The following is a 14,197-nucleotide window of genomic DNA, read 5'->3' as shown; positions in this document are numbered from 1 at the left end:
CCTCATCTATAAAAAATGGAGATTAAGAGTGTGAGCCGAGTCCGGAACAGGGACTGTGTCCAACCTGATTAACTTGTATCTATCTCAGTGCTTAGAACAATGCTTGGCACATGGTAAGTGCTTAACAAGTACTGTAATTATTATTGCAAGCAAATTGGAAAATCATGAGCACTCCACTATTTAAGATTGGGAATAACTCACTTCATTATAATCTTTATACTGTTACAAATACTTTCTGAAAACCTGAAAACCTCAAATTACTCTTTACTCCAAGCATGGCATGGAAAGTAAAATATTTTTTTCTGGTTAGTATGAACCAAAAAAAATTGCTAGCTAAGGAGTTAAACTTAGATAAAATTTTAGTGTTTGTGCAGAACACCAGTAAAATAGAAAACTTTTTCAGTAGTATTAGCCCACTTCGTTATTTTTCCATTGCTAGTTTTTAGTGGATGTAAATCAAATCTGAACAAATGCATGATTATCCAGTCCTAGAGACTTGTTCTGGTGGTTATCTTTTCTAAAAACAATTGCACAATTTTTATTCCTGTAAATTCAAGAGTGTAGGCTATTACCTTTGCAGGCCATTTTCAGAGGCAAAGAAAAATCATCTAATCCCCAATAAAATTGATTTTGAAAAATTTTGCTCAGAATAATAATGACGGTATTTGTTAAGCACTTAATATGTGCCGAGCACTGTTCTAAGCACTGAAGGAACTTGGTAGGAAAGAGTGGAGAAGTAAGGAAAGTTGAGAATTGGCAGAGAGGTTGTGGGTTTCGGTTCCTCAGGAATGTTTCAGGGGAGAGTTGGTTTGTTTCCTGGGATGGAACACAGTAGGAGGGAGCTAGTGTTTACAGGGTCCCATGAGGTGCCATTCAAAAGGGTTACAGACAGTTTATGGGGTAGTATTGTCATCTCTTTAAAAAATAGGATAGCCTCTCTATTCCTGTACATCTGCTCAAGATCAGCCAATCAATGGCACTTAAGTGGTTACTGCATGCAGAGCATTGAACTAAGCGCTTGGAGGAGCACAGTACAGAAGAGTAGGAATACTCTTCTCTCTGATCTCCCATCCTCGTGTCTCTCTCCACTTCAATCCATACTTCATGCTGCTGCCCGGATTATCTTTGTCCAGAAACGCTCTGGGCATATCACTCCCCTCCTCAAAAATCTCCAGTGGCTACCAATCAATCTGCGCATCAGGCAGAAACTCCTCACCCTGGGCTTCAAGGCTCTTCATCACCTCGCCCCCTCCTACCTCACCTCCCTTCTCTCCTTCTACAGCCCAGTCCGCACCCTCCGCTCCTCCACCGCTGATCTCCTCACCGTACCTTGCTCTCGCCTGTCCCGCCATCGACCCCCGGCCCACGTCATCCCCCGGGCCTGGAATGCCCTCCCTCTGCCCATCTCTTCCTCCCTTCAAGGCCCTGCTGAGAGCTCACCTCCTCCAGGAGGCCTTCCCAGACTGAGCCCCTTCCTTCCTCTCCCCCTCGTCCCCCTCTCCATCCCCCCATCTTACCTCCTTCCCTTCCCCACAGCACCTGTATATATGTATATATGTTTGTACATATTTTTTACTCTATTTATTTTATTTGTACATATCTATTCTATTTATTTTATTTTGTTAGTATGTTTGGTTTTGTTCTCTGTCTCCCCCTTTTAGACTGTGAGCCCACTGTTGGGTAGGGACTGTCTCTATATGTTGCCAATTTGTACTTCCCAAGCGCTTAGTACAGTGCTCTGCACATAGTAAGTGCTCAATAAATACGATTGATGATGATGAATAGACAATTCCTACCCACAAGGAACTTGCAGTCTAGAGGGGTAGACAGACATTAAAATAAATTACAGGTGGTTGTGTTCCTAAATGCTGTGGAGCTGGGTAGGGGTGAGTCTGGATTACGGCCATGTAGCAATTTCATTTTTAGCATTATTTCAAGTTGGGAATCAGGGAGCTGCTAACTGTTGGAAATCTCCAACCAGAGGTTAGTCAGTGAGTGGTATTTGTTGAGTTCTTACTGTCTTCAGGTGACTGTACTCAGCGCTTGGGAAAGTACAGTCTAACAGAATGGATAGACACCATCCCTGTTCACAGCTTACAGGCTACAGATCATCTGAGAAACTAGCCACAGGACAGAGTGGTCATTGTAGTGTCCAGTGTCTTGCTTAACACTTTCCCTGCTCTGGGCAGGCACACTAACTGAACCCTTCTCAGCTACAGGAGCCTCCACCACCGTGTATGCATCAGAAGCCAGTGGGAATCCCGGCGCAGACTTTGACCCTGAGAAGGATGAAGGAGAAGTTCAGTATCTCATCAAGTGGAAGGGCTGGTCCTATATCCACAGCACGTGGGAGAGCGAAGAGTCCCTGCAGCAGCAGAAAGTGAAGGGCCTGAAAAAACTAGAAAACTTCAAGAAAAAAGAGGATGAAATCAAACAATGGTACCTCTGATCTCCTGGGAAAAGATTTAATGTATTTGCAGCAGTGGGGGCGGGAAACATTATTGTGGGGTGGAGACAAAGAGGTTTGGCATAGTGGATAGAGCACGGGCCTGGGAGTCAGAAGGTCATGGGTTCTAATCCTGGCTTTGCCACTTGTCTGCTGTGTGATCTTGGGCAAGTAGCTACATTTCTCTGGGCCCCACTTACCTCCTGTGTAAAATGGGGATTAAGATTGTGAGCCCAATGCGGGACAGGGACTCTGTCCAACCCGACCTGCTTGTATCAACCCAAGTGCTTAGTACAGTGCCTAGTTAAGCACTTAACAGATACCATAATTAGTATTATTATTATTATTTATAACAAGGAAGCAGATGGCCCAAGACTGAGTTGATAGCTTGTCTAGCGATTCCTCGTGGGCCCAAAGATTCCTCCTGATTAGCCTAAAATGAAGCCCCACTCAATGAATCGATCGATCGTATGTACTGTGCACTTACTGTGTGCACAGTACTATACTAAGCACTTGGGAGAGCACAGTATAATGGAGTTGATAGCCAACATTCCCTGCCCACAGTGAGTTTACAGTCTAGAGGGACAGGCATTAATAATAATAACAATGATAATAATGGCATTTATTAAGCTCTTACTATGTGCAAAGCACTGTTCTAAGCGCTGGGGAGGTTACAAGGTGATCAGGTTGTCCCACAGGGGGCTCACAGTCTTAATCCCTATTTTACAGATGAGGTAATTGAGGCACAGAGAAGTTAAGTGACTTGCCCAAAGTCACACAGCTGACAATTGGTGGAGCAGGGATTTGAAACCATGACCTCTGACTCCAAAGCCTGTGCTCTTTCCACTGAGCCACGCTGCTTGTCTATAAATATATGAATTTCAGATAGGTACCTAAGTGTTGTGGCAGTGTCTGCCTGCCCTTGTTTATTGTAATTCAGGACCCACATCTCCGATGTACCTGTGTTTCTGCATTAAGATATATCCTTGCATAAAGCACACCATCTGGTGAGACCTTATAAAGTCTTGGTGGAGATTTGTGGGTTTACTGTGGATAAACTCCATGGTTTTCTTTTTTCATTTGAAGTGTGAGGTGGCCATAGAGCATGAACTCTGGGCCCCCTCTAGACTGTAAGATTGTTATGGGCAGGGAACCTGTCCACTAATTCTGTTTTTTGTACTCTCCCAACTGCTTAGCACAGTGCTTTGCACATAGTAAGTACTCAGTGAATACCATTGATTGATTGATTCATTCAATCGTATTTATTGAGCGCTTACTGTGTGCAGAGCACTGTACTAAGCGCTTGGGAATTACAAGTTGGCAACATATAGAGATGGTCCCTACCCAACAACGGGCTCACAGTGTAGATGGGGGAGACAGACAACAAAACAAAACATATTAACAAATAAAATAAGTAGAATAAATATGTACAAGTAAAATAAATAAATAGAGTAATATGTACAAACATATATACATATATACCGGTGCTGTGGGGAGGGGAAGGAGGTAAGGTGGGGGGGCAGGAGGGGGAAAGGAAGGAGGGGGCTTAGTCTGGGAAGGCCTCCTGGAGGTGGTGAACTCTCAGTAGGGCTTTGAAGGGAGGAAGGGAGCTAGCTTGGCGGATGTGCGGAGGGAGGGCATTCCAGGCCGGGGGAGGACGTGAGCCGAGGGTCGACGGCGGGGCAGGTGAGAACAAGGCACAGTGAGGAGGTTAGTGGCAGAGGAGCGGAGGGTGCGGGCTGGGCTGTAGAAGGAGAGAAGGGAGGTGAGGTAAGAGGGGGCGAGGTGATGTAGAGCCTTGAAGCCGAGGGTGAGGAGTTTTTGCCTGTTGCATAGGTTGATTGGTAGCCACTGGAGATTTTTGAGGAGGGGAGTAACATGCCCAGAGCATTTCTGCACAAAGATGATCCAGGCAGTGGCGTGAAGTATAGATTGAAGTGGGGAGAGACGGGAGGATGGGAGATCAGAGAGGAGGCTGATGCAGTAATCCAGTCAGGATAGGATGAGAGACTGAACGAGCAGGGTAGCGGTTTGGATGGAGAGGAAAGGGCGGATCTTGGCGATGTTGCGGAGGTGAGTCCGGCAGGTTTTGGTGATGGATTGGATGTGAGGGGTGAACGACAGAGCGGAGTCGAAGATGGCACCAAGGTTGTGGGCTTGTGAGACAGGAAGGATGGTAGTGCCATCAACAGTGATGGGAAAGTCAGGGAGAGGGCAGGGTTTGGGAGGGAAGATAAGGAGTTCAGTCTTGGACATGTTGAGTTTTAGATCAATCAATCATATTTATTGAGCGCTTACTGAGTGCAGAGCACTGTACTAAGCGCTTGGGAAGTACAAGTTGGCAACATGTAGAGACGGTCCCTACCCAACAGTGGGATCACAGTCTAGAAGGCGGCAGACATCCAGATGGAGATGTCCTGAAGGCAGGAGGAGATACGAGCCTGGAGGGAGGGAGAGAGAGTAGGGGCAGAGATGTAGATTTGGGTGTCATCAGCGTAGAGATGATAGTTGAAGCCGTGGGAGCGAATGAGTTCACCAAGGGAGTGAGTGTAGATAGAGAACAGAAGGGGACCAAGAACTGACCCTTGAGGAACCCCTACAGTAAGGGGATGGGAGGGGGAGGAGGAGCCTGCAAAAGAGACTGAGAATGAACGGCCGGAGAGATAAGAGGAGAACCAGGAGAGGACAGAGTCTGCGAAGCCAAGGTTGGATAGCGTGTTGAGAAGAGGGTGGTCCACAGTGTCGAAGGCAGCTGAGACGTCGAGGAGGATTAGGATAGAATATGAGCCGTTGGATTTGGCAAGCAAGAGGTCATTGGTGACCTCTGAGAGGGCAGTTTTGGTGGAATGTAGGGGACGGAAGCCAGATTGGAGGGGGTCGAGGAGAGAGTTGGAGTTGAGGAATTCGAGGCAGCACATGTAGACGACTCATTCAAGGAGTTTGGAAAGGAATGGTAGGAGGGAGATAGGGCAATAACTAGAAGGTGAGGTGGGGTCAAGAGAGGGTTTTTTTAGGATGGGAGAGACGGGGGCATGTTTGAAGGCAGAGGGGAAGGAACCAGTGGTGAGTGAACGGTTGAAGATGCAAGTTAAGGAGGGGAGAAGGGACGGAGCGAGAGATTTCATGAGATGAGAGGGAATGGGGTCAGAAGCACAGGTGGCCAGAGTAGCACTTGAGAGGAGGGAGGAGATCTCATCTGAGGATATTGCTGGGAAGGATGGGAGAGTAGCGGAGAGGGTTGAGAGCTGGGGGGTTGGAGAAGGGGGAAGAGTGACTTTGGGGAGCTCAGACCTGATGGATTTAATTTTATTAATGAAGTAGGAGGCCAGATCGTTGTGGGTGAGGGAAGGTCGGGGGAGGAACAGGGGGCCTGAGAAGGGAGCTAAATGTACGGAAGAGCTGATGGAGATAATAATAATAATGGCATTTATTAAGCGCTTACTATGTGCAGAGAACTGTTCTAAGCGCTGGGAAGATTACAAGGTGATCAGGTTGTCCCACCGGGGGGCTCACAGTCTTCATCCCCATTTTCCAGATGAGATAACTGAGGCCCAGAGAAGTGAAGTGACTTGCCCAAAGTCACACAGCTGACAATTGGCAGAGTGGAGATTTGAACCCATGACCTCTGACTCCAAAGCCCATGCTCTTTCCACTGAGCCATGCTGCTTCTCCAATGATGGGGATGATGGGCATGGCTGTCAATAAGGGAGGAGAAATAGTTTTGTCTGGCAGAGGAGAGGGCAGAGTTATAGCTGTGTCCAAGAAACACTTCATCATTGCTTTTCTTGCATAAATAATGCATAGAAAACATTAGTACTTCATCCTTAATCAATTAATATTTATAGAGCACTGTACTAAACACTTGGCAGAATGCAGTAGAGTCAGTGCATGTGATCCTTGCCCTCAAGGAATTCAGAGTCTAGCGGGGAGACAGACATTAAAATAATTTACAGATAGGAGGAAGGAAGACGGGGTGGATATGAATTAGTGCTAAAGTAGTAAGGAATATATGATGTGTATGCGAGTATTACAAGAGGTTGTGAATACACACATGCATAAATTGCCCAGAAGTATTGAAGTGACAGTTGGGACTTGGTAATCTGAGGAGATTAGAAATTAATTGGGTAAGGCCTCCTGGAGAAGGTGTCATTTCAGGAGGACATTAAAAATGGGGAGAGTGGTGATCTTCATTCAATCATATTTATTAAGTGCTTACTCTATGCAGAGCACTGTACTAAGTGCTGGGGAAAGTGCAGTACAACAATAAACAGTGACATTCCCTGCCCATAATGAGCCCACAGTCTAGATGGGGGGAGACAGATATCAATACAAATAAATACAATTACCGATATATACATAAGTACTGTGGGGCTGGGAGCAGGGAAAGAGCAAAGGGAGCAAGTCAGGGTGACAAAGAAGGGAGTGGGAGATGAGGAAAAGTGCAGCTTAGTTTGGGAAGTCCTCTTGGAGGAGAAGTGCCTTCGATAAGACTTTGAAGGTTGGGGGAGTAATCGTATGTCGGATTTGAGGAGGGTTATGAAGTGGGTGGGAGTTCTGGGCAAGGGAAGGACATGAGCAGGAAGTTGGTGGTGGGACAGAAAAAACAAGGCCAGTGTGAGTAGGTTAGCTTGGAAAGAACAAAGAGTGCAGGCTGGGGTGAGTGGGAGAAGAGTGGCTAGGTAGGAGGGAGAGAGCTGATCGAGTGACTTAGAACAGGAATTTATGCTAGCTATAGAGAAGATCAGGTAACACTGGAGGCTTTTGAGGAGTTGGAGAAATGTGCAGAAAAATGATCTGAACAGCAGAGTGAAGTCTGCACTGAAGAGGGGAGAAATTTGGGGCAGGGATTCCAGTGAGGAAACTGATGCTTTAGTCAAGCCAGAACATGACAAGTGACTTCACCAATGGATTCTATTTGGCCATTTGGATGCTAGAAAACTGACAGGATGTGGGGTTGAACTAGAGGGAGGGGTCAGGGGTAATACCAAAGTTATCAGTCAATCAGTCGTTTGGCTTACTGTGTGCAGGGCACTGTACTAGGCATTTGGGAGAGTGTAACAACAATATAACAGATACATTCCCTGCCCACATCGAGCTTACAGTCTAGAAGACTAGAGCTATGCACTTGAGATGAGGAGGATGGTGATGTGACAGGGAAATCAGGTGGACAAGTGGATTTGGGAGTTCAGTTTTGGACTTATTTAGCTTGAAATGTTGGTGAGACACCCATGTGTGTCCAGGGAGACACGCAAGATTGCAGAGGAAGGGAAAGGTTAGGTCTAGGGAGATAGATCTTGGAGTCATCTACATAGAAGTGTCAGTTGAAGCTGTGGGAGCAGATGAGCTGCTCAAGGGAGTGAGTGGGAAGTGGAAAGAGAAAGGAAACCAGCCTCGAGGGAAATCCACAAATATAGCGGGGAGGCAGAGAAAGCCGGTGAAAGAGATGGAGAAGGATAGGGCCGATGGGTAACCATGAGAGATGTGTGCCAGTGATCATGAATAGATCATGTTTCCAGGAGAAGGGAGTAGCTACAGTGTCAGAGGCAGCCTAGATGTTGAGGAGGATTAGGCTAGAGTAGAATTTTGTGGGCAGGGAATGTGTCTGTTTATTGTTGTGTTGTACTCTTCCAAGCACTTAGTACAGTGCACACAGTAAGGTTTCAGTAAATACGAATGAATCAATGAATGAATCCATTCAATTTGGCATGGAAAGTGTCATTGGTGACCCCCTGAGAGAGCAGTCCCAGCAAAGTGAAGAGGGCTGAAATCAGGTTGTAGAGCTGGAGGAGAGAAGTTGGACTTCCCCGGACCTAAAGCGAAGGCAGCAGGTGTATTCAACACAGTCGAGAAGCTTGGAGCAGGGCTGTGGGATGAGGGACGATGGATGGTTCAGTGGGATTCAAGGAAGGATTTTGAAGGTTAAGGGAGACTTGAGTATGTTGGAAGGAATCTTCAGGAGTGAGCTGTTGAAGAGGACAGTCATGAAATGCACAGAAGTAAAAGTCACTCTCTATTATTTCTACTTTCTTCCTTCTCAGGCTGGGAAAAGTTACTCCAGAAGATGTGGAATATTTCAATTGTCAGCAAGAGCTAGCCTCAGAATTGAACAAACAATATCAGATTGTAGAGCGAGTAATAGGTAAGTGCCTAGTGATGTGTGTCTAAAAGGGCAGTTCTGGAGAAAAATAGGTGGGTTATGTGCTCGAAAGAATGTTTATTTTGGCAGTAAATTAACACTGTGCATCCCATTTTTGAAAGCCAGAGAGCTGGGCGTTTCGGGGCCATAGGAATTTTTAAGCTGTTTCGTTCAGCCAATATTGTTGAACTCAGATTTGACTTTTTGGATGGATATCACATTCGTACTTGGTTAGAGTATTCTGATTCAGAGTCCCTGCTTCAGTTTCACCCCCAGGACACCACTTCCAAGTGTAAGAGTCCTTTTTCCACAGCTGTATGTATAAAAATCATTTTTTTTTTCGCTTCAGAGGTCAAGCCTATCATTTGCTCTGAAAATGGAGGGGTTTTTTGTTTTTGTTTTTAGTTTTATGAAAAAATAGCTTATTATATCATATTGCCCCATGGGGCCTAAAAACATTGGTTTTTGTGTGCTGCTGTGCTACTTGCTAAGACGTTGAAGGGTTTCTTCCATCTTGTATTTGGCTCAACTAGCTGTGAAGACCAACAAGTCAGCATCTGGACATTCTGAATTCCCAGGTAAGAGACTTCTGATATTATTGTCTGATTTTACCGTCAGTTGCATCATCTTGAATATAAAGGACAGCTCTCTCTACATATATACATGTATTAATTGAAAACAATAAATACAAAAATGATAAGCATGCTGCAGAGTGATATGTAGTCATATTATTAGCTATCCTGTTAATTTTCCTGTACTTATAATATGGAATGTGCCTTATGTATTGCCCCCTTAGCTGCCAATTACTCATATGTAGATTTTTAAATATGAAATAGCTCACAGTCGGAAACCTTCATCCTCTAACGAGCCCGAGTATCTGTGCAAATGGATGGGGCTACCTTATGCAGAGTGTAGCTGGGAAGATGAGGCTCTGATTGGGAAGAAATTTCAGAACTGCATCGACAGCTTCCATAATAGAAACAACTCCAAAACCATCCCCACCAGGGACTGCAAGGTATGTAGCACTACTTTCTTATTCAGGGGAAGACGACGGCGGTTCGTTGGTGGGAAGCAGCAGCAAAATGAAGGGTGTGGACGTGAAGGTCCGCTAATTCCAAATGAAGGAAAAGATGGTCGCTTCATTCTGCTCCAGTGGGAAGGGAAAAATAAAACAAAAATGCAAATGGGTGGGGTGGAAGACAAAGTCCTCCTTTCCTCTCCTCCCACTCCTTTCTTCATTGCCCTGACTTGCTCATTTTATTCATCCCCCCTCCCAGCCCCACAGCATTTATGTTCATATCTATAATTCATTTATATACATTGATGTCTGTCTCCCCTCTGGATTGTATGCTCGTTGATGGCAGGGAATGTATTTTTATTTTTATACTGTACTTTCCCAAGTGCTTAGTACAGTGCTGTGCACACAGTAAGTGATCAAATACGATGGAATGACTTACTAGAAGTAAATAGTAAACCTGATTGATAAGACCTGTGGATAGGGGTGGCTGAACCACTGGGTTTGTCACTTTGACACTGTTAATGTTGAATATTGGGTAGAAAAAACAAAGCGTAGCGAAGACCAGACAACATTTCAATCAGTGGTATTCATTGAGTTCTTACCATGTGCAGAGCACTGTACTAAGCACTTGGGAAAGTACGGTGCATTAAAGTTGGTAGGCATGTTCCCTGCCCACAAGGAATTCACAGCCTGAAGAGGAGCTCAGTTGTGGCCAAGGAGGAGGTGTTGTTTAGTAGACCCCTTAGACTGGAACTGTCTCCCTTTCTAGACTGTAAGGTCATGGAGCAGGGAGTGTGTCTGTTATATTGTACTCTCCCAAGCACTTAGTACAGTGTTCTGCACACAAGCTTTGAAGTGGAGAGAGTGGTGGTCTGATGTTCATGAAGGGGGAGGGAGTTCCAGGCTAGAGGGAGGGTGTGGGAAAGGGAGTTGGTGGCCAGATAGATGAGATCGGGACCCAGTGAGTAAGGTGGCACTAGAGGAGCAGAGTGTGCAGGTTGGGCTGTAGTAGGAGATTAATAAGGTGAGGTAGGATGGAGCAAGCTGATTAAGTGCTTTGAAACCAATGGTAAGGAATTTTGGTACAGAGGTGGATGGGCAGCCATTGGAGGTTCTTGAGGAGTAGAGACATGAACTGAATGTTTTTGTTGATAAATGATTCGTGCAGCAGCAGAGTGACATATGGACTGGAAGGGGGAGAGACAGGAGACTGGGAGGTCAGTGAGGAGGCAGGTGCAGAAGTCAAGCAGAGCTAGGTTAAGTCCTTGGATCAGCTGAGTAGCAGTTTGGAGAATAATAATAATATTTATTAAGTGCTCTCTGTATGCCGAGCACTGTTCTAAGTGCTGGAGTAGATATAAGGTTATCAGGTTGTCCCACATGGGGCTCAGTCTTAATCCCCATTTTACAGATGAGGTAACTGAGGCACAGAGAAGTTAAGTGGCTTGCCCAAAGTCACACAGCAGACAAGTGGCAGGACCGGGATTAGAACCCACGCCCTTTGACTCCCAAGCCCATGCTCTTTCCACTAAGCCACGCTGCTTCTCTGGAGCAGGAGAGGAAGAGGAAGGGGCAGATTCGAGCAATGTTGTGAAGAAGGAACTGACAGGATTTGAAGACAGATGGAATATGTGGGTTGAATGAGAGAGATGAGTTGAGAACAATGCCAAGGTTATAGGCTTGTGATATAGGGAGGATAGTTTTTGTCTACAGTATTGGGAAAGACAAGGGGAGGACAGGTTTTAGATGGGAAGATAAAGGAGTTCAGTTTTGGACACGTTTAATTTGAGATGTCAGGGGGACGTTCAGATAAAGATGTCCTGAAGGCAGAAGGAAATGTGAGATTGCAGGGGAGGAGAGAGATTGGGGCTGGAGAAGCAAATTTGGGAATCACCTGAATAGAGATGGTAGTTGAAGCCATAGGAGCGAATTAGTTCTCCAGGGAAGTGGGTGTAGATGATTGTAGATGGACTGATTATTTTTTAAAAAAAGCAGAGAAAACAGATGGTTTGAGGAAAAACATACTAGTGGCAAAGCGTGTTTGTAACTAGAATTTGGGTGATTACAAATTGTCCAGAACACTATGGTAGGCATTTTAAAGAAGAATCAAATGTCGTAAGTAGTTGGCGGGTTTGCCCACTGTTTTTGGCCCTGGGTTGTGTTAGATCTTCCTGACAGTCCTGCTTTTTCAGGCCCTGAAACAGAGACCGAGGTTTGTTGCCTTAAAGAAACAACCATCTTATATAGGGGGAGAGAACCTGGAACTTCGTGACTATCAGCTGGAAGGCCTCAACTGGCTCGCTCATTCCTGGTGCAAGTAGGTAGAGGCGTTTTAAAGACAGAACGTGGTTAACTGGGATAGGTGCACTGGGGGAAATAGAAGCCAGTGTTTGGGAATGTGCTGCATTAAAGCAGTAAGGCTAGCTAGCGCAAGCCTGTAGAAATCCCGCACATATACCTGGTGGCTCTGTGCCATTGATCCCCTCTAGAGAGAGCCAACCAGGGCAGCTTTTCAGACAATTGGGCCTGCAGGGATGGTCTCTCCCCACAGCTCAGCAAAGGGAGTCTGTGAGCCCCATGTGGGACAAGACTATGTCCAACCTGTTCAATTTGTGTCTATCCAGCCCTTAGTACGGTGCCTGGCACATAGTAAGTGCTGAACAGATACCATTTGAGGGGGAAAAAAAAGCCGTGGATGTGGGCTGCCGTGAGGATAAGAGCCAGGTTTCTTACCTCAGTTTCTCTCCACCCTATCTGCCTCCCACCCTGCCAAGCTTCTCCTGGGACAGTGGCCCTGTTGTTTCTACCACTTCCAGTATGGCTTTTCTTTCCTCTCACTCCCTCTGTTCTCTTCATTTGGTGGGGCTGTTTTATTAGTAATAAGCAATTGATGAGTATAAGAACATGCTATTCTTTCCCCACCCAAGCAGAAGTCTTTAGACAGCCTGCAACTGATTGAATACAAGGAACCAGGATTAATTGCTCAATGGTAATTTATTGAGCACTTAATATTAATGATAATAATTACGGTATTAAGCAAATACTTGCTATTTGTCAAACACTCTTCTAAGAGCTGGGGTAGATACAGGTGAATCATTGAAAGCAGTCCGATTCCCAAAGTCTAAGTAGGAAAGAGAGCATGTATTGAATCCCCAATTTACAGATGAGGAAACTGAGGCACCAAGAAGTTAAGTGACTAGTACAAGGTCACACAGCAGGTATTGGGTGGAACTGCGATTAGAACCCCAGTCTTTTGACTCCCAGGCTGCTCTGAATCCAGTAAACCGTGCTGCCATTTACTGTGAACAGAGCACTGACCTTAACGCTTAGGAGGGAACAATGCAATAGACTTGGTAGGCAGGAGCCTTGCCCTCAAGGAGCTTTAAAGATTTCAGTATACTCCCCTAGGGAGGAACAGCAAGCATTTTAAAGTGAAGGAAAACCAAGGTTCAGATAGGATAAACATTCAGGCAGTATGGATGTTTGTGATTTTATTTCTTTTCAGTACATGAGCAGATGATCTGTATACATATTTTTTTTAATCCCCAGAAATAACAGTGTGATCCTTGCAGATGAGATGGGTTTGGGAAAGACTATCCAGACGATCTCTTTCCTTTCCTACCTGTTCCATCAGCATCAGCTCTATGGCCCATTTCTCGTTGTGGTACCTTTGTCAACCCTCACTTCGTGGCAGCGGGAGTTTGAAATCTGGGCACCAGAGATCAATGTGGTGGTTTATATAGGAGACCTGATGAGCAGAAACACGGTATGTGAACCAAAAGAGCGGGTTGTAAAGTTTTATGAGTTATGGAATGCCGTATTCTGCTTCTGATTGTGACTTTATGATCTTTTGTGCTTATATATAGGATGGGACTTTTAAAGGACAAGCATACTGTGAAGAGCAATTGTCTCTTCCTATGTAGGAATAAATACAGAATAAAATACATTTATTTTACACACAGCAGAAAGTGAGGTGGTACCTCTCACTGTGCTCAGAAATAATGAAATCAAATCTGACATCCCATGGATGTTTCCCAGTTCTTGAACAAAGAGATGTAGCTGAAGTTAATTATTGGCCTTTTGGGTTTTTGAACATTTTAGCAGACCCGGGGTTGTCTAGATGGGTAGGGAAGCAAATTACTGCAATAGACCAATAAGTGAGGAAGAGCTATTCAAATAATGTAATGAAAGGGAAACCATGAGAACTAGTGCCCTTATAGGAATGCCAGCTTGGTACTGAATGAGTGTGGGTATGTTTTCTTAATTTGAATGGGTTCCAAGGACTGCTACCCTAAACATTTCCTCTTGGATTTACCTGCCTAAGCTTCTGGCTTATATGTCTTCTAGACTGTAAGCTTATTGTGGGCAGGGAATATGTCTACCAACTCTATTATATTATATTTTCGCAAGTGCTTAGTATAGTGCTCTCCACAGAAAAAAGCTCGATAAGATTGACGGACCTAGAAGGCATCCATCCCCCAGAGTTACCAGGTTCCTTTTCTTTGAGCCCTCCCAAAGAGATGCCTTCTTTTGATAAGTACTACCTGTAAGATCAGATATTTCGACCATCTGAAAAAGTATGAAAGGAAGTGTGGGT

At 45.1% G+C, this 14,197-nt stretch overlaps 1 protein-coding gene across 5 annotated transcripts in view; it reads left to right on the top strand.

Annotated features, from left to right (window-relative positions):
• The window catches only part of CHD2 (chromodomain helicase DNA binding protein 2), a 108,135-nt gene that overhangs the window by 37,437 nt on the left and 56,501 nt on the right, over positions 1-14,197 (top strand). For 4 of the 5 annotated variants that reach the window (XM_038746243.1, XM_038746240.1, XM_038746242.1 and 1 more), the window contains 6 exons: positions 2,214-2,439; positions 8,485-8,585; positions 9,116-9,160; positions 9,419-9,597; positions 11,793-11,917; positions 13,150-13,366. In XM_038746243.1, coding sequence (XP_038602171.1) covers positions 2,214-2,439; positions 8,485-8,585; positions 9,116-9,160; positions 9,419-9,597; positions 11,793-11,917; positions 13,150-13,366 — 893 coding nt within the window. The remainder of the gene's footprint in view (positions 1-2,213; positions 2,440-8,484; positions 8,586-9,115; positions 9,161-9,418; positions 9,598-11,792; positions 11,918-13,149; positions 13,367-14,197) is intronic. The other variant, XM_038746241.1, reaches the window with a different exon arrangement.

Source organism: Tachyglossus aculeatus, chromosome 5 (assembly GCF_015852505.1).
Source record: "Tachyglossus aculeatus isolate mTacAcu1 chromosome 5, mTacAcu1.pri, whole genome shotgun sequence".
NCBI lineage: Eukaryota > Metazoa > Chordata > Mammalia > Monotremata > Tachyglossidae > Tachyglossus > Tachyglossus aculeatus.
The sequence above is the reverse complement of the archived record's forward strand: the minus strand, read 5'-3'. Positions and strand labels throughout refer to the sequence as shown.